The sequence below is a fragment of the Portunus trituberculatus genome, chromosome 45 (assembly GCF_017591435.1).
Source record: "Portunus trituberculatus isolate SZX2019 chromosome 45, ASM1759143v1, whole genome shotgun sequence".
NCBI lineage: Eukaryota > Metazoa > Arthropoda > Malacostraca > Decapoda > Portunidae > Portunus > Portunus trituberculatus.
The window spans coordinates 7,805,678-7,829,979 of NC_059299.1; the positions used below are offsets into that span (position 1 = coordinate 7,805,678).

At 38.9% G+C, this 24,302-nt stretch overlaps 2 protein-coding genes across 2 annotated transcripts in view; both read right to left on the bottom strand.

Annotated features, from left to right (window-relative positions):
• Window positions 1–675: 675 nt before the first annotated feature.
• LOC123519428 (GRIP and coiled-coil domain-containing protein 2-like) lies at window positions 676–19,108 on the bottom strand. The gene is given in 24 exon segments (XM_045280720.1): window positions 676–2,411; window positions 6,219–6,327; window positions 6,486–6,668; window positions 6,894–6,939; window positions 6,941–7,080; window positions 7,891–8,187; window positions 8,390–8,615; window positions 8,940–9,075; window positions 9,229–9,319; window positions 9,414–9,512; window positions 9,835–9,942; window positions 10,086–10,301; window positions 10,553–10,753; window positions 10,945–11,112; window positions 11,340–11,489; window positions 11,770–11,931; window positions 12,109–12,291; window positions 12,589–12,834; window positions 12,942–15,560; window positions 15,720–15,944; window positions 16,143–16,291; window positions 16,820–16,970; window positions 17,899–17,982; window positions 19,007–19,108. Coding segments are annotated over 24 exon segments (6,060 nt in total). The 5' UTR covers window positions 19,010–19,108; the 3' UTR covers window positions 676–2,343.
• A 4,128-nt stretch (window positions 19,109–23,236) lies between these two features.
• Window positions 23,237–24,302, bottom strand: part of LOC123519432 (protein patched-like) — a 66,118-nt gene continuing 65,052 nt past the window's right edge. Inside the window, exon 19 of the mRNA XM_045280725.1 lies at window positions 23,237–24,302. This exon is cut by the window's right edge and continues 844 nt beyond it. The gene's annotated coding sequence lies outside the window, so the exon portion shown is untranslated.

Here is a 24,302-nt window from a genome sequence, read left to right on the forward strand (position 1 = left end):
GCCTCGACACCCCCCCCCCATCACTTCTGCCTTAGACTATCTCAACCTCAGGACTATAGTAGAAAATTTGTTTCTATCTGTAATACCATATTGCTTTAATATGATAAGAGGAGTCTTACGTAATATCACAAGTAAATATTAATCTATTATACAACATAAGATTCCCCCGAGCATTCCGATTTTCATTAACTCTTGACATTTCAGAGACGATCGAGTCACTATATCATTAACATTAACTCTGATTACATCATACATTAACCTTGTACCTAGACTACATAGCTCGTATCAAGATATTAACGAAAATGTTATAAGATCCACACAATCGATCTTTCCATAGGAGTATTCACACTTCCTTTTACAGTAATCACGGCCTTTGCCAAACAGCAGCAACTCACACCACAATAGTCATTAGCTACTACGTAACAAAACGTACGCCTTGTGGCAAAGGGCTGACTCGCACCTCAACATGCCATGCAATGTTACGTATTATACTTCCTATCGGTCACTTACCATTTTCTATTCATGTACATGATCATTAACTAATTAATTCAATAAGATACGATTAGCTGTCTGCGGAGTTCGTAATAATGACAAGATTGTTAATTATTTCATTATAGGTACTTCCGTTGCATTACTTCTGTCCACGCAGACAAATTTTACCCCATTAAAACACCATTTTGTATAGTAAACTTTATTGTGCAAAGAAATTTTCCAGATAACAAGCGCATGTACATAATACAACCTGATTTTCTTACACATTACGTAACCAAAACTAAAGCATGTCATACAGATATATCATATACATATCACTGTCTCACCAATAGTTCTTTTTTGTGTGTGTGTGTGTGTGTGTGTGTGTGTGTACTACTCTCGTCACGTGCTCGATTCGTGATCACTGGCTTTAACCTTTAACCCTCGCGGTGAGAGCTCAGACCCCAGCTACGTAACATTCCCCCTATCCTATAGTAAAGTCGAGATTTTGCCTTCAGACAGTAACCGCTCACTCATCAGTAACAACCTTAGCGACCTTGTTTGCCGACTGACAGAGAAGGATATCGTGTGTGTGTGTGTGTGTGTACTGACAGGCCTAAGGTATTGGTTTCTATTCAGCGGCACTTTGCATGAGGCAATCCACAAATCTGACCAAAAATCCACGCAAATATACGTTGATTAATAAATAGTATATTATATAAAATTGCTGCAAATACTACAATATGATAATGTACATATTTTTTCCCCACATATTTTGTACAGTTGATATCTACACACACACTCTCTCTCTCTCTCTCTCTCTCTCTCTCTCCACACACAACTCTTTGGCCTCAAAGTTTTACATTCTATATAGGGATGGATTGCATTTCAGTGTCACTTGAACACTGGTAATTTTAAAAAAAATGCAACTGTAAAATGGACAATCTTAAGAATATCAACTAGTTTTATAGAAGAGGATGCAAAGATAGGATTCCCCTTCCTTTTCAAAGTAATGGCATTCAGATAAATAATTAACCAAGTGAAGGATGGCAGCTAGGATATAGTACAGTATTATGTAAATATCCCAACCCAAACTTGCCAATTCAAAATCTACAAGGCAGCAAATACTTCCTATTTAGCAGCCATTTTTTAACCTTTGGCTACAAGAACCACACAGTGTCTCAAGAAGCAAAACCAGCACCACACCCAAGAAACCACACCTAAGGATCCCATCACTGCCTGGAGAGTGGAGAAGTTGGCAGTGTGTCCTCTATTGTAAGAAAAATTTAACTTGCTGCTTGCTGAGCATAAAATATCTAATTAAAACCCATAAAGACCAATGTGTTTCTGCATGAAAAGATGCTGAGTATAATCTGAGATGACAATCTAAGAATGACTCCTAATTATTACTTCTGCTTCAACCTTGCAGTCTTCTCTCATCTATTACAATACTCAGAAACTCAAGGTCATCACAAGAAATTAGTAATTACCCACATGCTTGCAGGCAACAGGAATGTTTGTTTCTACTTCTGACATTAAGCAGGATTCAACACACTTCATCAACAGGGAAGCTACAAGTACACTACAAGTTCTCACAGAATTGAAGATACGAACACTTGTGAACCTGAGCGTAACAGTGCTACCTGTGTATCAACTGTTATGTACCATCACCTCACACCTTGGACAGAGTAGGTATGAAGGAAGGTTGGCTGATGTAACTATGTATGAGCATCTTCAACTTACAGTGCCACCACAACTCCAACTACTGGGAATACAGATGCTGCCCTGTCATTGCATCTTCACTAAATATCACACTTCATCAATCTCTGCTCCTTTCACCGCCACACTGACCAGGAAGGTTGACAGCAGGAGCTATCGGCTTGACCACAGGTGAAGATAATTTCCCCATCCTCCTTTCCCTGCACCATCACCTTCCTCACCTATTGATGACAGAGATCCTCATGAGAACATTGTGCAACATTGTAATGATACGTGAATAAAATCTCTCCCATTGGTAATTATTACCTGTTTTTTTTTTTTTTTTTTTTTTTTTTTTTTACGTAGGGAAGAGGGCCAGCCAAGGGCAAAAAAAAGAAAGTTAGAAAAAGGCCCACTTGAGCGCTGGCTCTCCAAAGAGTTCAAAAAGTGCCAAAACTGTCAGCCAGAATTAGGGGAGCAAATGCCTCGATACCTCCCTCTTAAAAGAAGACAAGTTGTAGGAATTCGGAAATACAGATGCAGGGAGGGAGTTCCAGAGTTTACCAGTGAAAGGGATGAATGATTGAGCGTACTGGTTAACTCTTGCATTAGAGAGTTGGACAGAATAGGGATGAGAGGAAGAAGAAAGCCTTGTGCAGCGTGGCCACAGGAGGAGGGAGGCATGCAGTTAGCAAGATCAGTAGAACAGTTACCATGAAAATAGCGATAAAATATAGAAAGGGATGCAACATTTTGGCGGTGAGAAAGAGACTGAAGACAGTTAGTCAGAGGAGGGAGTTGATGAGACGAAGAGCTTTGATTCCACCCTATCAAGCAAAGCTGTGTGACTGGAACCCCCAAACATGCGAAGAGTACTCCATACAGGGACGGATAAGGCCCTTCTACAGAGTAAGCAGTTGGAGGGCGAGAAAAATTGTCGGAGACGCCTCAGAACACCTAATTTCATAGAAGCTGTTTTAGCAAGAGATGAGATGTGAAGTTTCCAGTTAAGATTATGAGCAAAGGACAGACCGAGGATATTCATTGTGGAAGAGGGAGACAGTTGAGTGTCATTGAAGAAGAGGGATAGTTGTCTGGAAGGTTGTGTCGAGTTGATAGATGGAGGAATTGAGTTTTGAGGCATTGAAAACTACTAGATTTTCTCTGCCCCAATCGGAAATCTTAGAAAGATCGGAAGTCAGGCGTTCCGTGGCGTCCCGCGTGATCTGTTAATTTCCTGAAGGGTTGGACGTCTCTGAAAGAACGTGGAAAGATGTAGGGTGGTATCATCAGCGTAGGAGTGGATAGGGCAAGAAGTTTGGTTAAGAAGGTCATTAATGAATAATAGAAAGAGAGTGGGTGACAGGACAGAACCCTGAGGAACACCACTATTAATAGGTTTAGGAGAAGAACAGTAGCCGTCTACCACAGCAGCAATAGAGCGGTCGGAAAGGAAACTTGAGATAAAGTTGCAGAGAGAAGGATAGAAGCCGTAGGAGGGCAGTTTTGAAATCAAAGCTTTATGCCAGACTCTATCAAAAGCTTTTGATATGTCTAACGCAACAGCAAAAGTTTCACCGAAATCTCTAAAGAGGATGACCAAGACTCAGTAAGGAAAGCCAGAAGATCACCAGTAGAGCGACCTTGACGGAAGCCATACTGGCGATCAGACAGAAGATTGTGAAGTGACAGATGTTTGAGAATCTTCCTATTCAGGATAGATTCAAAAACTTTAGACAAGCAAGAGATTAAAGCTATAGGACGGTAGTTTGAGGGGTTAGAACGGTCACCCTTTTTAGGAACAGGCTGAATGTAGGCGAACTTCCAGCAGGAAGGAAAGGTAGAAGTCGATAGACAAAGTTGGAAGAGTTTGGCCAGGCAAGGTGCAAGCACAGAAGCACAGTTTTTGAGAACAATAGGAGGGACCCCATCAGGTCCATAAGCCTTCCGAGGGTTTAGGCCAGCAAGGGCATGGAAAACATCATTACGAAGAATTTTGATTGTAGACATGAAATAGTCAGAGGGAGGAGGAGAGGAGGACAAGCCCAGAATCGTCCAAGGTGGAGTTGTGAGCAAAGGTTTGAGAAAAGAGTTCAGCTTTAGAGACAGAAGAGATGGCAGTGGTGCCATCAGGATGAAATAAAGGAGGAAAGATGAAGAAGTGAAGTTATTTGAGATGTTTTTGGCTAGATGCCAGAAGTCACGAGGAGAGTTTGAGTTTGAAAGATTTTGACATTTCCTATTTATGAAAGAGTGTTTGGCAAGTTGAAGAACAGACTTGGCATGATTCCGGGCAGAGATATAAAGTGCATGAGATTCAGGAGATGGAAGGCTCAAGTACCTTTTGTGGGCAACCTCTCTATCATGTATAGCACGAGAACAGGCTGAGTTAAACCAAGGTTTAGAAGGTTTAGGTTGAGAAAAGAATGAGGAATGTACGCCTCCATGCCAGATACTAACACCTCTGTTATGCGTTCAGCACAAAGAGATGGGTCTCTGACACGGAAGCAATAATCATTCCAGGAAAATCAGCATAATACCTCCTCAGGTCCCCCAACTGGCAGAGGCAAACGCCAGAGGCACCTTCGCTTTGGGGATCCTGCGGAGGATTGGAAAAATAGGACAAGATACAGAAATGAGATTGTGATCGGAGGAGCCCAACGGAGATGAAAGGGTGACAGCATAAGCAGAAGGGTTAGAGGTGAGGAAGAGATCAAGAATGTTGGGCGTGTCTCCAAGACGGTCAGGAATACGAGTAGGGTGTTGCACCAGTTGCTCTAGGTCATGGAGGATAGCAAAGTTGAAGGCTAGTTCACCAGGGTGGTCAGTGAAGGGAGAGGAAAGCCAAAGCTGGTGGTGAACATTGAAATCTCCAAGAATGGAAATCTCAGCGAAAGGGTAGAGGGACAGAATGTGCTCCACTTTAGAAGTTAAGTAGTCGAAGAAATTACTATAGTCAGAAGAGTTAGGGAGAGATAAACAGCACAGATGAATTTAGTTTGAGAGTGACTGTTAAGTCGTAGCCAGATGGTGGAAAATTCGGAAGACTCAAGAGCGTGGGCACGAGAGCAAGTTAAGTCGTTGCGTACATAGACGCAACATCCAGCTTTGGAATGAAAATGAGAATAGAGAAAGTAGGAGGGAACAGAGAAGGGGCTACTGTCAGTTGCCTCAGACAGCTGTGTTTCGGTGAGGAAAAGAAGATGAGGTTTAGTAGAGGAGAGGTGGTGTTCCACAGATTGAAAATTAGATCTAAGACCGCGAATGTTGCAGAAGTTAATGTAGAAAAAGTTGAGGGAGGTGTCAAGGCATTTGTGGTCTTCAACAGGAGAGGTGTCCGACCTGGGGACATTTTGGTCCCTCCCAGAGGGGACTCTGAGGCGTTGTTTATTTTGGGTCCCATTTTTCTTTTAAATTTTGATTTGGAGTGAAGGGTGTATGTGTGGTAAGTGCATGTAGTTTTGTGTGAAGAAGGAGAGCTGTCTTTAGAGGGTAGGCTGTGACTGCCCCCTTGAGTTGTGAGACACAAAGGGAAACATTCAACGAGATCACAACTAGCTTTAATGGAAGGTTCACAGCACCTCCTGAACTAGTGCTATTAGATCTCACTGGGAGTAAGTTATTGTTTTGGTAGGTGTCTACTACCTCCTCCTGTATAAATCATGTATAAATGAAGATAAGAGCACACCACTACAAGTGTTTGGATAGAAATTGCAGCAATATGCATGTACTATCATGACATATATAATAATGAAATTAAGAACATGTGTTTCTTCATATTTTGCAAAAAATAAATAAATAAATAAATAAAAAAGTAAAATAGAAATAATATATGTAAAAATGAATTTAGTAATGAAAGTATATGAAGTTTGTTAATGCTTTGTTCATTATTGAATTGGCAAAAGTACTAACTGCTTTCCATTAATTCTTTAATCAAATGTTAAAAGTTACTGTAGCACATATAAGGCATAACCAAATTCTAGTTCAGTAACAAGATCTGTCCAGAACCTAATGTCATCATTCTTATAGATCTAAATTACAAGTCTTACCTGCAGCGATGTGTTCCAGCTGTGAGGCCTCCTGAGGGGAGAGCTGCAGAACTGTCTTTAACACAGGGATCAGGTGTTTTCTCTCCTCTCCATTACCCAACATCAAAAACTGTGTGAGGGCAAACACAGTACATTTCAAATCTTTGTTTATTTATTAACTTATGTATTTACTTTTATGAAACATGAAAACAACACTAAATATATAATGTTATATTGAAAAAAAAAAGTGTTGATAGAAAATAAGATCTAAAAGATTAAAACAATTACCTTGAGAATAACATTCTTCATATATTCCATGTTTTCCATGTGTTTTTCTCTATCCTCATTTCTGGCAGACCTTCTGATTTCTTCTTTGAGGGCATCAGACAGCTGGGAAAGCTTAGCATTTTCTGCCTCAGACTCATGCAACAAAGAGGTCAGCTGTGTGATCCTCATCTCTGCAGCATTTATCTGAAATATACTCAGTGTTTCACAACATGATAGATGAAATTTACAGGACAGAAATTTGTATATGTCACCTCAAAGAAATATCAAATGAACATTTTTTTTGTCTTTCCCAAAATTCAAACTAGATATATGGTTACTGCCTTAGGGCATCCTCAAGATGACATCATAAAGCTTTTTCTTCTCTCCACCACATCCTCACTGTTATACATCTTTGTTCTTCACTATTACCTTAGCTTCTAGCCTGGTCAGCTCTCTATTGGCTGCATCTGTAGCAGCTAGCAATGCTGAGTTGGTCATCTTGAGGGAGTGGTGGGGCAGGAGGCAATGGAGAACTAATCAGCTGCTCTAAAGGTGGAGGGCTATAATTCCCACCTTTGCCCGGAGATCTCTGCACTGGCTCCACCCACTCAGACCCCTACAGAATAATCATATAAGGAAAAAATCACAGTTATGGAATCCAAGAAAATTCTTAAAACAATACATGCCACCATTACATATTAAATTTGAGCAATGTATATTTTCTCACCACACAAGCTTGCCATGAAAAGCTTGGTGTATGCTTCATATTTCATAAGTCATCTCTTCCAATCTTTTTTCCTCCTTTCTGACTACTCTGCCTCCATGTTAAAATAATGTCCAAATTTAACCTGACACATGCACCCATGTACACACAAACAAACACACACATAATTACATAATAAAGCCTTGAATTACATTTTAAAATCCTTTATCTTATCAAAGACAATCAAATGATGCCCACAATGACAATACAGTGAATGCTTCATTGAATTTCACTCAAGGCTAGATTTCTCATTCTGACTTTGTGACAAGTATCATTCAATCAAGAAAGAATCAGTCACCATATACCCCTATTGTGGTAGTTATCATGGGGTCCAGGAAGGCAGTAGCTGACCACCATAGATAGTGATAACTAGAAAACATACAGAGACCATCTTCGTGACAGCAATCCCAGACTTTATAACTCCAGATTTGTGACTTGGTTATATTGGCAATAACTGCTCAATGTCTGGCTGGGCTGGCTGAACTGGTTAAGTTGAGCTGATGTACATAATTTTAAAATATTGACAATTCTTAGCAACTTAGCAAGGATGCTCAGCATTCATGAATTATTGTCACATTGTTCCAGTTTTTAAAGGAACCTAGAATATTTTTGTTGTCACTTTCTAACAGCTTCACCACATGGCTCAAGCAAGCTGAAACAAACCTCCCCTTCCTCTCTGACCATGTTGGAGACATCAATCCTGGACTCCTCATATCCATGGCTGGGTTGGCGGCGGTGAGTCAGACCACTGGGTGTTGCACTAGCCACATGCTCCACCTCAGGCCGTAGAGACTGTGGAAGGGCAGGTGGGACACCAGGGGTCAGACTGGCACCAACCACTGGTGCTGATCCACTAACAGAGTTCTTCTGGTTCCATAGTTTCTCCTCAACCTCCTCCAGCTTGGCACTGAGCTCCTCTACCTCACGGCTGTGAGTCTGCCTTAGACTTTCAAACTGTTTCTGTGGCACATGGAATGTGGTGTCAATGAACAAAGTGTCAAAAATAAAGAAAATAACTTAATAAAAGCCTCACTGGACACTGACAATAAATATTAGAAGTAAATTCTGTTGCAGATATGCATGGTAAAAATTGAAGAATATATAAATATAAACCAAGAAAATCATGTGGCTATGTTTCCCATTAAGTAGGACATCCACAAACCTTAAAATTCATATTCTGTGTTTCATTCTGGGCAGACAAGTTGGATATGACTGACTGGTATTCCTTAATCTCAGCTTCCATCTTACTTTCAAGATTTGACATTTTCTGCTGGTAAAATTTCTCTTTCCTGGTCAAGTCCTCTGACAGTGAAACAACCTGTCTGGATATTCCCTCTTTTTCAGACTGTAGGAAGCTGTTCTCAGCCTTCATAGCAGAAAAGTCAGATCTGAAAAATTCCAAAGAGGAAATACATTATCAGCATCTTATTTCTTACTATATTTATGAAAATAAGTCAAATTCATTTTCTCATATAATTTATTTCTCACAGCTTCATACCACCTAGGTAAGTCTTTTCAGCTTTCTGTTTCTTGTATTCACATTCTTTCTCATCACGCTCATAACTTTTATTCTTTGTAAATGATTAATCATGCTTTTTTAATTCTCGCCTCTTAAATTTTGTAATCATGTATGTATATATAACATAAAAAGATATATAATAAAAAATCTCTAAATATTTTGTCAACCTGTTAATCTCTAAATAATGACTCACTGTAACTGCTGCAGTTTGAGCTGAGCAGCAGCACACTCAGACTGAAGCTGGTCTTTCTCTGACTGCAGGTCCTCCACACTGACTTCTGATGGACGCTTCTTTTGTCTCAGCACACTTGCAGCTCTCACTTTGTAACCTAAATACAAGCACCACAAAGGAAAAACCAATCTACAGTTACACTAAAATAAAACAAAATTTAAAAGACTAATCAAAATCAAGAAATTAACATACATACACATGTAATATTATAGACTTCATAAATAATAAACTGCACAGATGCCAACATTACTTTCAAATTCATTGTGTAAGGAATCTCTCTCAGCCATGAGCTGTTGAGCCTCCTCCCTGTGGTGGGACACTTGTTCTTCCAGTACTTCTATCTGTAACAAGATGATGCTTTTAATATCAGGAAACAACACTAATGGCAGCTTATAACTGAAAAAACAATTAACATGTATGGCTAAAGCCACTTACCTGTCTTTCCATAGTTGACTTTGTGTGCCTCAATAAGTCTTCGTATTTAGTTTTTTCGTTACTAATTTCTGCAACCATAAGTTTTTGTTTCTCTACCTCCTGAAAATTACAAAGTAGAATGTAGCAACATTAAGATGACAAAATACAACACAGAGAACACACTGGACCTTCAGTACCAGCACCTGCCCACACTGCTAAACCAACATAAGTATGACTTGTTTACTGGAGAATGAGATGAAAACACCTCACTCTGTTAAAATCATATCCCAATCATTGTCATTCCAACACTGCTCTCCTCTACTGAGTGATGAGTCAAAAAGTCAAAGCTCTTTACCTAAACTATATGCTGTATTAGAAATGCTTTGATAATGTAAAGAAACATATCAAGTAATAACAAAATAAAACTTAATTAGAGCCACACCTGAGTCAGCCGTTCCATGGATGAGCGATCCAGCTGCCGGGCTGAGCTTTCCTTCTCCTGAACTTGACGCAGCTCAAGTAACTCCGTTTTTTGCTCCATTAACAGTTTCTTAGGAAGATAAACAATAATGTATTTATCATCCAACTTAAGGTCCAAGGGTCAGAAACTATAAATACTACTTCAAAAGTAGAATTCCTCCATGAACTACAACCTATGAAATAAACACAGTACCTTTTTTCCTATAGGCTCACCTTCATCTTCTCTGCTCTCTCTCTCTCTGTGGCCTCCTGTGTGGTGAGGTGAGCCAGCTGCTCCTGAAGGCTGCTGCACCGTTCCTTTTCTCGCTCTACTTCAGATTCCAAGCTTGTGATGTGTGAATTTTTCTCTGCCAACTGACTATTCAGCTCCTCCACTGTCAGCTCATAGTCTCGCATCTCTAAATCCAACAGAGCTTTTGTTTTGACATCCTGGATAACCGAAGAAAATCAAATTAAAAAGAATTAGAATTTTCAGCTAGAGAAAATTTTTAGGTTTCTAAATAGGAAGTCCTCTCATCAATCAGTAAGAGGAGATACTGTATATTATTTAAAATAAACATATGATAAAACAAGTCATCAAGTCTGAACCTAATACTTAGTAGCACATCTCATTACCTCATCTTACAAAGTGATGAATCTTCCCTTTGAACATCTGTGCCTCCTGTCTTTCACACACTAACCTGCTTGGCCTCCTCCAGTTGCTTCACAAAGTTGGATGCTCTTTGCTTTTCCTCTTCCATTCTTTCCTCCATTTTCTTCCGCCGTTCTTCCAGTACTTGCTGCTTTTCTACCTCTGCCACCAGTCGTTTCTCTAGTGCAGCGACCTGTCCCTGTAGGCTGGTGGCCGCATCCTCCTGGCTTGAGATGGTTTCTTCAAGGTTCTGAAACACAACATTCTTGATTTATCAGGAATTCACGTACCTCATTTTACTGTGTTCACAGGTCTTCATCTGATAATGAAGTGTGCTTCACAAGAACACACTTTTCATCTTGGAATACATACACACACAAGCAAATTCTTAACATTCAGTATGCAACAAAACAACTTCTTTCATAATGGACCTCAAAATACCTTGACAGTTCTTGTCAGGACAACATTCTCCTCCTGTCGTGCTGCCAGTTCAGACCGGACATTTGACAACTGTTCAGCTGCAGCACAAAGTTGTTTACCTTGTTCCTTCATCTCTTTCTTCTTACTGTCGATTTCATCTTGCAGTCTGTCAATCTCGCATTGCAATGCCTGCCAATTGAATCATTATTATAACCACCACCAAATGTCTCATTTCCACTCCGGTATTCATTTTTGGCCTTCATGTCAATTACTAATAAAGTCATTCCCATGAAAGTAAGAAAAATAAACTAACATTTCATTCATTCATTTATAACATTAAATTTTGAACTATCAATTACTGCAATTACTCTTCAAGTTGTAAGAGAACTTAAATAACTTTGATTCATTCATTTTACCTGTATGGTTTTGGAGGCAGCTTTCATGCTTTCCTTAGTACCAGCCTCCTGCCTCTCAGCAGCTGCCTTGTTGCGAGCTTCCTCAGAGGCATTAAGCTGTGACGTCAACTCAGCGACACGCTTCTTGAGTTTGATGGCTACACTCTTCAGCTGAGAAATTAAGACAAACTGTGTTAATATCTCCTTAACATTACCATTATAGAAAGGTTTCCGAATGATGTCAAACTACAGATTTATAACGTGTACTTCCAGAAAAGGTTGAAAAAATGTATCATGAATGTGATCATACACAATTGTAGAGCTTATCAAGAACTTTAAAGGAGGATGGATATAATAATATGAAAACAATAACTTTAGTTTCTCTGAAAAAGGCATCTCCCAAAATTAGTTCAAAAGAATAAGTGAGAGGTGAGAGAACTGGCAGTGTTACCCTCATGTATCGTTCCTCAAAGGTGTCCTCAAGCTCCTTCATGCGCTGGGAGTCGTCTGCCCGGCTAATGGTGCTGGTGCTCAGGACCTCACTCTGTGCATCCTGTCCTCCTCCTCCTTCTCCTCGTCCTGCTGAGCCCTCACTCTCCAGGAGCCGTACTGCCTGCCAGGGTAACACATCAACCAATATTTCACCTTACCAGTGTCATACATAATACAATAATCAGCATTATAAATCATAATATATCAAGTTCATAGCATCTCTATTCGAATTTCAAACAAAAGATCAAAAGTTTAATATATCTAAAAGAAAATTTATCATAAACTTCATAGTTAGTACCTTCTTCAAGTTATTTCTCTCCAGTTCTAGCTCTCTGATTTTTTCCTCCAGCTTGGTGACCTGGTGAGCACTGGTGTCTGGAGGCTGTGGGGAAGCAGTGCTTGGGCCAATTGACTGCAATTGCTCAGTGATAGTTTCAAGTTGCTCCTGTTTACTTGCAAGCTCAGCCTCACTACTCATCATCTGAAAAGAAAATATACTGCATATAAATGAATGTAAAAAACGAAAAATGAGAAAACACTTTCACCACTTAATATCATAAAATCTAAATCTTCAAGTTTCCATATATGCCCAATATAATTCACTTCTAAACAAAAAAATGCAAGTCTTAAAAGGATGTTTGAAGTCTTGCCCAAAGAATGACATTCCTATTCTGTCTTTATATTTTCTGGATAAGTGCTCTTCAAATAGCTATGTACAAAAAACAATCAATGCCTTTGATGGATCACACAAACACACACAGAGTTGTTTTTTCCTGACCTTGCTTTGTAGCTCCTTCAAGAGAGCAGCAGTAGTCTCCAGCTCTCCATTTTTCTCCTGGTAAGCAGCCTCTAGCCGGGATATCTTTTCCCCTCGTTCCCTCAGAGCCTTGTTCATCTGGTTCAGTTCCTCCAGGAGCTCCTCACACCGATGGACTGAGGCCTTCAAGGAGGTGTCCAGCTGCTGCTTCTGATTCTCTGCTTCCTTCAGTGCCTTCTCACAAGAATCCTTTTCAGAGCTCACAACCTGTGTGAATCATTACAATTATCCATAACTCACCTACGCGTACATTTTTTTTCCTTTTTTTCACAAAAATAAAAATGTCACAAAATTTACATTATTTTTTATGTTACCTCAATTTTCTCCTCAGTTTTCTGCATTTCTTCCTGTAAATGGCTAACTTCTTTTTGCAAGTTTTCCACTTGAGTTCCAAGTTCTTCTACCTTTCCTTGCAGAGTATTATTTTCATCTCTCAAGGTTTCTGATGCCTTTATTGTACTCTCTTGTTCTTGATTTAGCATTTCTATCCTTTCTTCCAATATCTTCTTCTCTTTCATTAGGTTTTCTTCTGATAATTTCTTATTTGTGGTTAAAGCATCAAAATCTTTTTCTAGTGCAAGTCTTTCCTCTGAGATTCTATAAACTTGCTTTTCCAAGTCTGTTTTCTCTGAGCTTAGATTTTCCTGACTTTTAATGGTCTGTTCATTCAAATTTTTCAGAGTTGCTTTCAAATCCTCTATTTCCTTTCCTTGATTGCTAATGGTAGACTCAAGATTTTGCTTTTCTTGACATAAACATTGCAAATCCTCCTCCTGTTTAGTGAGTGAGTGTTTCAGGTTAACATTTTCTGCAACACACTCATCCCACTTACACTTCAGAGTTTCTTTCTCCACCTCAAGAGAGCTTAGCTTTAAACTTATATCACTGACAGCTTTTCCCTTTTCTTTATTTTCATCTATCTGGCTTAACAGCTCAACTTCCTTAATCTTCAAAACCTGCAACTCAGCCTCCAAACTGGATATTTTTTCCTTGTATTCATCAGATTTTGCTTGTGCCTCTTGCAATGAGGCAACAAATTCACATTTACCCTTCTCATACTCTGCAATAGTTTCATGTAGATGCTCCACCTGCTTCAGATTCTCTTGTATCATTTCTTCATATTTTGTACTTAGAGCTTGGTATTCGTTTTGTGCTATGGCCTCCTTGTGCTGCAGCTCTTCCTTTGATTTCTCCAATGCTGCACTCACTTGTTCCAATTTTTCAGTGTCCATCCCTAACTGCACACAGAGTTTACTGAATGCTGAGGCTGCCTGAGTGCAGTCTTCTTCAAGCTGATTATTTTCTACATCCCAGACCAATGTCATGATTTTGTGCTGGCCCAGAAGACAGTCCATTAATTCCTTCAAGCTTGAAGATGTGGCTTCACAGGTGGCTGAATCTCTTACACTTAGCAAACTAGTGCAGAGATGATAGAGCCGATTCAAAGCTTGTTTCAAGTTTTTGACATTATCGGCATATTGTGAAGCTTCTTTTGCTTTCTTAACAGATTCTATAAGCTTTTTTACACCTTCCATCTGATCTGTAACATCAATTCCCTCCTGATCAAGAAGCAAAATATTCTGGCTCAACAAGGGATAGGTCTCACAACATTCCCTGACTAGCAATCCTCCACAGTCTTGGAGCTTCTTCAATGTTTGTTTCAAGTTATCAGTCTCAGTAATAAGTTTTTCAACTTTGATTTTTAATTCTTCATTTTCTATCTCCATTTCCTTTATGTGTGCAGCCAATTGGTCAGCCTTATGCTGTTCCTCCTTGGCACCATCTATGTTCTTTTCAGATTCACACACAGCCTCAGAAAGAACACTTTTTAATTGGATCTTTTCCACCTCTAAAGTTTCTATGTTTTTCTGTAACTGAGATATTGTTTGTTGAAAGTGTTCATTGACTTCATGTAATTTTGAATTTTCTTCACTAGATTGCTGTAAATTAGTACTGAGTTGACTGACTTTTGCAGTTAATTCTTCAGATAGTGTTCTACACTGCTGAAGATCACTACACTCATTTCTGATCATCATCATGTCTTCAGTCAGGCTCATTTTCTCAGTCTCATTTTCTTTTAATTTTTCATTTAGATTAGTCTTCTCATTTTTTGTAATGTTTAATTCTTCCTTGACTTCATCTAAGCTTTTAGCTGACAACTCAAGCTCATTTTCTACTTCTCTTTTCTTCTGTTGTAGCAATTCCTCTCTTGCTCTGATATCTTTAACTTCCTCTCTAAGATGTTCTAAACTTAACTTTTCTTCTCTCAACATAACCAATTCTGAATCTTTCTCGTTCAACTGATCCTTCATTTTCTTGAGACTTTGCTGTAGATTTTCCATTTCTAAGGCAGAACTTGCTCTTGTATCTTCCTGTGCTTCTAGTCCCTTTATTTGCTGTATCAGTTTTTGGTTGTTCTTTTTCTCAGTGCTTAGCTCTTGCCTCAGACTTTCAGTTTCCTTTTCTTCCTCCTGTTCTCTCTGGTTCATATTGTTCTCTAGTTGGATTTTTTCTTCCCCTAGTCTCTGCAAATTTTCTTGTAGTTCTGAAATACAATTTTCACTTTCCTCAAGAGATTTTTTCTGCAACATTATCTTTTCCTCCAAATCCTTAATCTTCTTATCACTTGCATGTTCACTTTCATCTTCTCCTTCCTTCACTTTCTTTATATGTGACACTTCACACTCGAGGCTTTTCAGTTTTTCTTCTAGGTCTTGTTTTTCCTTCTTGGTACTTTGCAGCACAATGTCTGTTGCTTTCTTCTCTTCCCTTAGAGCAGTCACTTCACCCTGCAACTTTGAGTACTTGGCCACCTGATTCTGCTGCTTCTGAACTTCCTCCTCAAGTGAATTCTTTTCACCCAAAAGTTTTTTACACTTAGCCTTCAGAACATCAATTTGTCCAATCTGTGCCTGAAAGTTTTCTAATTTCTCCTGTTCACAAAAAATGGAATAATTATTATTGTCAATGCATGTACCAAAACCTATTTTTTAAATTCATTACATTGTATCAATTGACATCACCATAAAGCTACACTATGGTTGAGCATGAACTAGATATAAAAGCCTAATTCATAATAACTCATTACTAACCTCCAGATTCTGCTTTTCTTGTTTCCATGTTCTTTCCAACAAATCTGCTTTTCTAACAGAGGTTTCAAGTTCTTTCATTTTGACAATATTCTTCTTTAGCTCCTCTCCAAGTTCAGTTTTTCTGGTTTGCAGCTGACTTCTCTCTTTCAACAATTCACTCTCTACTGCTTGCAAGGAGTCAACTTCACTGGAGGCCAGTTTGAACTGTCGCTGCAAACTCTCAATCTGTTTGGGAAAAAGATAAAAGCAAATCCTCATCTATAATGTTGAGTTGTTAGATACATGACAATCAGGTCCTGTATGCTGAAAGCAAGTGCAGTAATATTCCAGCTGAGTCATTTAGTCACTGGTGATTGAATAAAAAAGGAAAATCAAATAGTTTCATACACTATTAATAATCTCTGCCTGAAGAAGTACACCTACCTTAGTGGTAAGAGCCACCTTGCCCTCTGTCAGGTTGGCCACCATTTCCTGCAGTGCCTCAGCCTGAGACTCCGCCTGCTGTGCTCGTACCTCCGCCGCCTCACACCGCTCGGCCACCGGCTTCACACGCCTCAGCTCAGCCATACATTCTGTCAACAGCATGTCAACTATCAACTAGTGAATGAAAAATGCACACAGCAAACTGATATAAGATGAAATAACAAATTATTATTATATACTGTCAGGTGTTCATGGTACAAACTGCATTCTATGGAAAATAAACAGTAATTACACACGGTTGATTCAAACCTGTAAGGGGACTGGCAACTGAGGGCCTCTTTTTTTTATTTTCGGTGCCCTTGGCCAGGTCTCCCCTCTTACATATAAAAATATATCTATATCCAATTATGTAATTCAATAAATTTCAATTACTTATATATTCTTTTCATATGAAATAAAATAAATTCATTACAGGAGATTAACAGACAACAGGAATGCATAGAAATACTCAAACACATATATCTGCTCCTCTCTCTTTTCTTCTAACTTCTGCTCAAGCTCACAAATGCTACAGAGTATCACATCCAATCACATACCATTCAATACCTCACTATCTAAGAGTTACTAATTTTTTTCCACATAAAAACAGAAAGCAACAGCATTACATAATCTATTACCATCTTTGGCAGCCTTGGCCTTCTGTGCCAATGTCAGGAGTTGCCGGCACTTGGTGACCAACTCTTCCCTTGTGAGCTTGTCCAGGCTTCCTCCAGGCCCCGACTTGTTTCCCTCCCTCTGCTCTCCACTGTTGACCCCGCCATGTTTCTCCTGTTAACACACAAAAAAATTCCCAAGCACATCAATTGGTCAATTTTCTTATGTGGAGTTTTTAGAAAGAAATTAAATAAATGAGCTTATACATAAGGCAAGTTCAAATATAGATAATAGAACTAGTTACTGAGTGGCAACAGTGCTAGACCAGCAGCATGTGCTACACAGCAATTCTGTGAACCAATTTTATCAAAGTGGATACGAGACTGCTTCTTTTCCCATGTTTTGTTTCACATCAAGCTATAAAGCACAAGTTTTCTTTTCAAGAGAAATTATGATGCGCAATCAAAAAGTGCAATAGTGTTTAGGTGTAGTGAGAGATATAGAGTTGTACTAGATCTTTGTGAAAAAAAGACCACACACAAGACAAAAACTAATTATTTAACCCTTCTGACTGCTATTTGGTATTGCTTTCCTAGATTGTTAATCATTCTGAAACTTCTTTACTTGTTCTGTAGCCATCTCTAATCTATAAACGGAGTTAAAATTTCAAAAGCTATTTACTTTTATTAAACAATACTCTTCTTTCCTGTCAATGCTTATAAAAATTTTATGAAATACTTTAAATGGTTTTAATTGATCCTTATCACAGTAAAAGGGTTAAAACTTGTGCAGAAAAATTGCACTAAATAAAACTTTCAGTAAAAAGAGAGGAAAAAAAAGAAAGAAAGAAAGAAAACCTTACTTCAGAAATGAATGTGGACGAGTCCTTACTGAGGTGATGAAGGAAATGGAAGAGAGATTCAGGACAACACACAGAAGCATTACCAATAATCCAGTGCTCTTTCATATACTAATCTTATTTTCTATTACATCTCAAAAATATACAATTCACAGTGAAGCACCAAACAACAGTGGCTCATGTGACAACCAGCAATGAAAATCTTCAGCATCCCCAAACCACCAAGCAAATGACAGTACCCACCCAATCATCATCTTCCAAAGCTGATTCACCTGACATCTCAATCACTGGCAACGTGGTACCCTGAGGTACTGGGCACTCGACTGACTGTAACACCAAGGAAGTTAGTAAATGTAGATAATGCCATACAAAATATGCCGAAGGATTAGGGGTTCTGCAATTCACAGTATATACTTGTACTTGTTTGTCTAGTCAAGCAGAGCTATAAAAAGCACTTTACACTTAATAACTTGTTATAAACTTACCAGTACATCAGTAAATGTAAGACGAATAAGCAGAGCTAACAAGAAAATTTAGGAAAGATAAAGTAGGTGATACTTGAAAAGCCCTAGAAAATATATCTATGCACTAAAAATATGTATATGCATGTTGCACTGCAGTGACTGATCTCTGCATGCCAATGCTAATAAGTTAGGTTTGGTTATATTTACATTTAGTCAGATTAAGCTAAATCCACTCAAATTAGGTCTATCATGTGCATGTTATCTGTGAACACACACAAAAAAAAATTCCAGTCAATTTAAGAGTTTGTATCATTCCATTGATCATTTTTATCATAAATCAGCAGTTCCTGATGGGAGATTGAAAAGATTTGATATTGTAAGGAAACAATTAGCAGATTAATCTAAACCCCATTGAAATGTCAGAAATTATATTTTTGTTTACCAACATGAAATAGACAAGAAATTAAAACCTAGAGATTAAGGACATAACATTACTTGAAGCTAAAACAGGTTACTTAATTACTTTGCATGCAGTTTAACACCGGCCACTTTAACAAACACTAGCATTTACCTGAGGACATCAATATTTGCCTGCCCGGACATTCCACCACCTCTTCATGCCTTCAGCCAAGGAGTCAGTCACCTTAACACGTACACAAAACCAAGACAAGGCAATGCACACACCTGTCTATTTGTTTACCTGCGTTTTCCTTGACTGTCAGTCTAGACAATCTCCTTCCCTTTATTATTTCACCAACCTTTCTCTTATTCTTCGAGTTATGTGCCTTCATGTTACAAGTCAACCTTCTCCATGCAAGCTTCTACCCCTGCTCCTGATTATCAATGCCCGAATTATGGTCAAGTCGATAGAATGTTGCAATATTTACCATGAACCTCCTCAGCAAGTCTCCTCCTCCACAGACATCTGTTTACGTGGTACACTCACTCGACCTTCCCTGCGAGATACTTGGGCTGCGAAAACACTGTCGAGTTGGCCTTCTGCACATGCGCATTCCGAGGCTTAAGTTATTTCGCTCATAGAACATGTAAAATCATTATTATTATCACTATTGTTATTATTATCATTATTTTTATTAGTATTATCATATCTATCACTGTTATTAGTGTTCGGCCCATGGAGGTGGAATGGGAGGTGTCGGCATGACGTCACAGAAATGAAGCCAACGCGCTATTTTTTTTTTTCATTTTTATTTTATAGTCTTCGCATTGAAAATACATAGAAACGCCCTGGTGCCGCTCCTTATTTTCCGTCTTTTGTCCATGTCTCAAAGCCGTTTACCTTATATGTGGCATTAAAAGTCTCTTCGTAACACGTATATAAAACAACAAAAGTTACTTTACAACTCTTTCATTCTTACTTTAATTTGGTAGCATTCTATCTCCCAAGCACTTTTTTTTCCGCTCTCCTTGTCTTCTTCCTCTCTTACGCTCCCCTCACGTCATCCTAGCTTAGGTATTTTTGTTTTTGTTCGAGCTCACGTAAAAAATAAATAGAATTAAATAAACAAATAAATAAATAAATACACTTAAAACCACGTATAACTTAGATTAATGCCTTTCGTATGTAGAAATATTGTTAATCTGCCACCAAGCGATAAAAAGAGCCTTGATAATCGTGACAGAAGGGTTTCAGAATGAAGGAAAGCAGACGAATGGTGGATCCAGTGCGTGCCTTGTCCCCCACTCATCACACACACACACACACTGCATGCCTGAAAAAAACCTCGAAATACCTTGAAAATACATATTTCATTCGAGATAAGGGTGAAAAGAGGCAATACAACAGTATAAAACACACACACACACACACACACACACACACACACACACACACACACACACACACACACACCTGAAAATACATGGTATAACACTGTACATCATGTTACATAATTATGGACTGAGAGAGCCAGGAAGGCAAGGGAGCTGGAAAGTGCCCGCCATAGTGATGTCACAGCCAAGCCTGGTTGCCGGGCTGATGACGTCACGGCCCAGTGGCTCCCGAGCTATTTTACGTTATGTAAGTCATTTGAAAAATGGCCCCTCGAAAAAACACTGTCAGACCAGAATGCTTTACATATTTAGACTTGGCACATACTATAACGAACACCAATAATATAAAGTTGGTCTGAACTTCAGTAATACTGAAAATTTTCAAAAGAATTATAAATAAATTGTTGGAACCTTGACCTCCTTTAGAAAATTAGAAATGTCCGCCCATTCACTCTTCAAAGGAACGAAACGCAATTTTAAAAAATATGAATAGTCTTTTCCATTACTTTGGAATGAGTTAGAGCCAGAAATAAATAATTTGCAGGGTACCAGCAAAACTATTATTGGAACATTAACACCGTTAAAAAAAATCTACTCTACTAATTCCACTGGCCAGGAAAGCGAAACACTTTAAAACACATCAACTATTTTTTCAAAATGATAAGAATTTGATATTGGCTCAAACAATTTTTTTTCCTGGACGCTCCTAAAAATTTGGCGGCCAAAACATTTATATTTAACACAAAAATAGCGCCAATAACAACATGCTGCCCCACACGCGCATGAAAATACTTCAAACACAATGAAATACTTGTAGAAAACATCAAATCTTATTATGTAACCCAAATAAACTGTCCAATGATTAAAGTAAAAAGTCCTGGATTCTGAGCAGGCTGGGGTAGACATATCCAAGATGGCGGCCGCGCCGTCGAGGGATCGACCCCCCCCCCACCTTGTATCTCACTTAAACCTTCACCAAACGTCACCTGCCCATAGTGGAAGAATTTCAATAGCTGATATGAAAGCTTAGTAACGCGGTATCATGTTGCAAGATAGACGTATAATAGTGAGAGATAAGACTGGAAATGATTGATGCAAGTGTTATCCAGGAAGGCAGTGGGGTCTGTGGGCGGGTCGACCCCTTCCCTCTACCTCATCTAAAAGCTTCACTAAACTTAAATCTGGGAATGGCGGCTGTGTCTGAACAGCTGATATGAAAGTTTAGTGATGCGGTTGAATACTGAGGTAAGACAGGCCTATAATAGTGAGAGAAGGCAGGTTATGTAGATAAATAGGGACAGGCTGGCCACCACCTCAACCATTATGTATTAATAATTAAGCTAGATATCAACAGAAAAAAAGCTAAGTGACAAATGAATAACATAGAAAATACCCAAATAACGAATAATAAAGTTTAATCTCCTCGCCCAGACTTTTAAAAAAGGCACGAAAGGCATTTTAATGATATTTTCCGGAGTTATCATTTGGCTGTGACTCGCCGTAAATAAACACTGAGATATGATAAGGGCTGGCTGTGACTCGCTTTAAATAAACAGTGAGACATGGTAAGGGTTGTGTCATTGTTGCACTCACCTTGATTACGTAGTCGTGCCTCTGTGGTTCTGTTCAGTGGTTTTTGTCCAGTAATAAGATGCTGTGGAGACGTGAAAATACTTTTTAAAATCCCAAATCTCTTCAACTAGAGCTTTCTTATTATCAATATGTCACTAAAACCTTAAAAATACTCTCAAAATTCAGAATCAATTCAACTAAAGGCTTTTAGAAATAGTGAAGGTTTGGCGTTCACTCGTCCATCTCCTACCTGTACCACGAACTGGAAGAACTGGCGTGTTGGTGCCAGATGGCGCTGCTGCGCTGCCTGGGTCAGCTTAGCAACGGTGGACATTAATGTAACCAAGCCTATTATTTGAAAATAATTTTTTATAGTAGTATTGATATTTTTCTTTACTTATATCGTAGTAATAGTAATAGTATGATTAAGTATAAAATAATGTAAATTCTGCTGGTTTCCCACTTTTAACACACCGTTAAAGTACAATTTTTGGGATCACATTCACTATTAGATGACATTTTGGTCCTGAATATCTTAACTAGGCCCTGTTTCTCTTTAATGTAAAAACCATCAAACAAGAATAACCATTGTGTCTCCCTGTCTCTCTTCTTCGATCTAAAGAAATAATCTGCCTTTTATGATTTTCTTTATTCAGTTGACATCAAGAGGCCTACTGGGAGAAAAGCTATTCACTCTAACTAGCATAAACTTCAAGCAACGAGTAGTGAAGGCTGCTGCAAGCGTCTCTGTGAGCGACAGTTGTTTCTTGAGCACCGAGCCAAACAATTCTGCTGTGGGTTTTTTTTTTTTTCAATCTGCTAGAGAATAAGGAAATATCTATCTGTTTGTATTGAAAACTAAAGAAAAGTATGATTTGATTTGCATGTTACTACAATAAAACAGAGCTCCCTTAAGTGAGACATACAACCACTGCTAAACATGAATTTGGTGCTACTTATTTTGTAAATTTGACCAATTGCATGCTTCGATCGTTAATCTTTCACTTATTTTGTAATCAAGAACTATATAAAATCAACTATTGCAATCCACCTTATCCTCTCGAACAAGATTATAAGATCAATCTTGTATGATATGAGACCACGAAGGTAGGATGGGAGAAGGCGGCATGAAGTAACAAAAGCAAAGCCGACGCGCTATTGGTCCACTGCTGTCCTTATCCCCCTTACACCCAAATTGACCCAAAACATTACCGGGCACGCATTGAAAGTACTGTACGTATAATGCATAGAAAAACCCTGGTTCTGCTGTTTATTTTCCGTCTTATGTTCATGTTACAAGGCAGTCTACCGTATAATGTGACATGAAAAGACTTTTGGTAGTTGAGGCATGCCGTGTCACGAGGATTAAGACAGCAAATTATACATGCAAATGATTATACAGTGTTTTTTCTACTTCGGCAGATTTGTGTGAGAGGTGAGAAGCTGTCATTGGGATGAACAGTGGCCGGACCACATCATATACAAATGCAGATACATACATGTTCATAAAGATAAAGGAAAAATTAATTGTATAAGTATCATGTGAAAGGTTGCCTGAAGCTTGATTGTTCTTGGTATAAGTTAATTGTTCTTGGTATACTAATTATTTAACACAGATTGATCTCAAATAGAATGATTACGTACTTCCATGTTGCTTATTAAATCTCTCTCTCTCTCTCTCTCTCTCTCTCTCTCTCTCTCTCTCTCTCTCTTCGATCCCAAGACTTGCTAATAATAATAAAATAAACGCATTTCTGAATTCACTTTTATTTGAGATTTTTTTCTTTACAGTCATTTTTATGCTAGAAAAGAGGTTTTCTACAATAAAATACAAATTATTCTATACACTGTACAATTTGTGGTGTGGTTTGGAGGGCGGAGGGCAAGACTGCACTACCATTGGTCCGCTTTCCCTTGATAATAAGTGTACTACGTTTTTGTCTTCTATTGAAACTGTGATACATTTGTTCATGTTTGTACGGTTAAAAATAAAAATACAGTGTGTGTGTGTGTGTGTGTGTGTGTGTGTGTGTGTGTGTGTGTGTGTGTGTGTGTGTGTGTGTGTGTGTGTGTGTGTGTGTGTGTGTGTGTGTGTGTGTGTGTGTGTGTGTGTGTGCGTGACAAGGAATAACGGACCACCGAGGAAAAATAATGATAAAAAAATAATGATAATAATAATAATACAAGAGACCTGAGAGAAGAATCGATGGTTCTTATTAATATATATATTTATATAAGTTACTAGTACGGACCATCTTCGACCATATACAAAAATATAAAATAATAAACATCTGAGACGTGAACTTTGCGTGTGTGCGTGCGTGTGTGTGCGTGTTGGGCAGGGAAATGCACACCCTTGTATAGATGAGCGTATATCTATCTCTCAATCCAACATGAGGAAGCTCAAACACGCCCACGGAGGAGGAGGGAGGCTTAGGATACGGAGCACAGGTTGGGAGGGAGGTGGGAGGGGTGGGCATGACATGGGAAGGGCGTGAGTGAGTATGTGGGTGTGAATGAGTGTGTGAATGAGGGCTGCGCATTTTGTGAATCGACCACGCGTTTATTTCTGGTCCAGTGTGCCCTTCAGGATCAGCGTGTCCCTAGGGAAGAGTGAGGTAAGGATGCGTGGTGGTGAAACTGCCCTTTAACAGAGTCCTTTGTGTTGATATCGTGGGGAAAGTGTGTGTGTGTGTGTGTGTGTGTGTGTGTGTGTGTGTGTGTGTGACTGGCACGCACTCACGACTGTCACTTGTTTGTCCTTCGTCAGTAGTTTGTGAGGGTGAAGGTGAGGTGCTTTCTCTCCGTTTTCTGTCA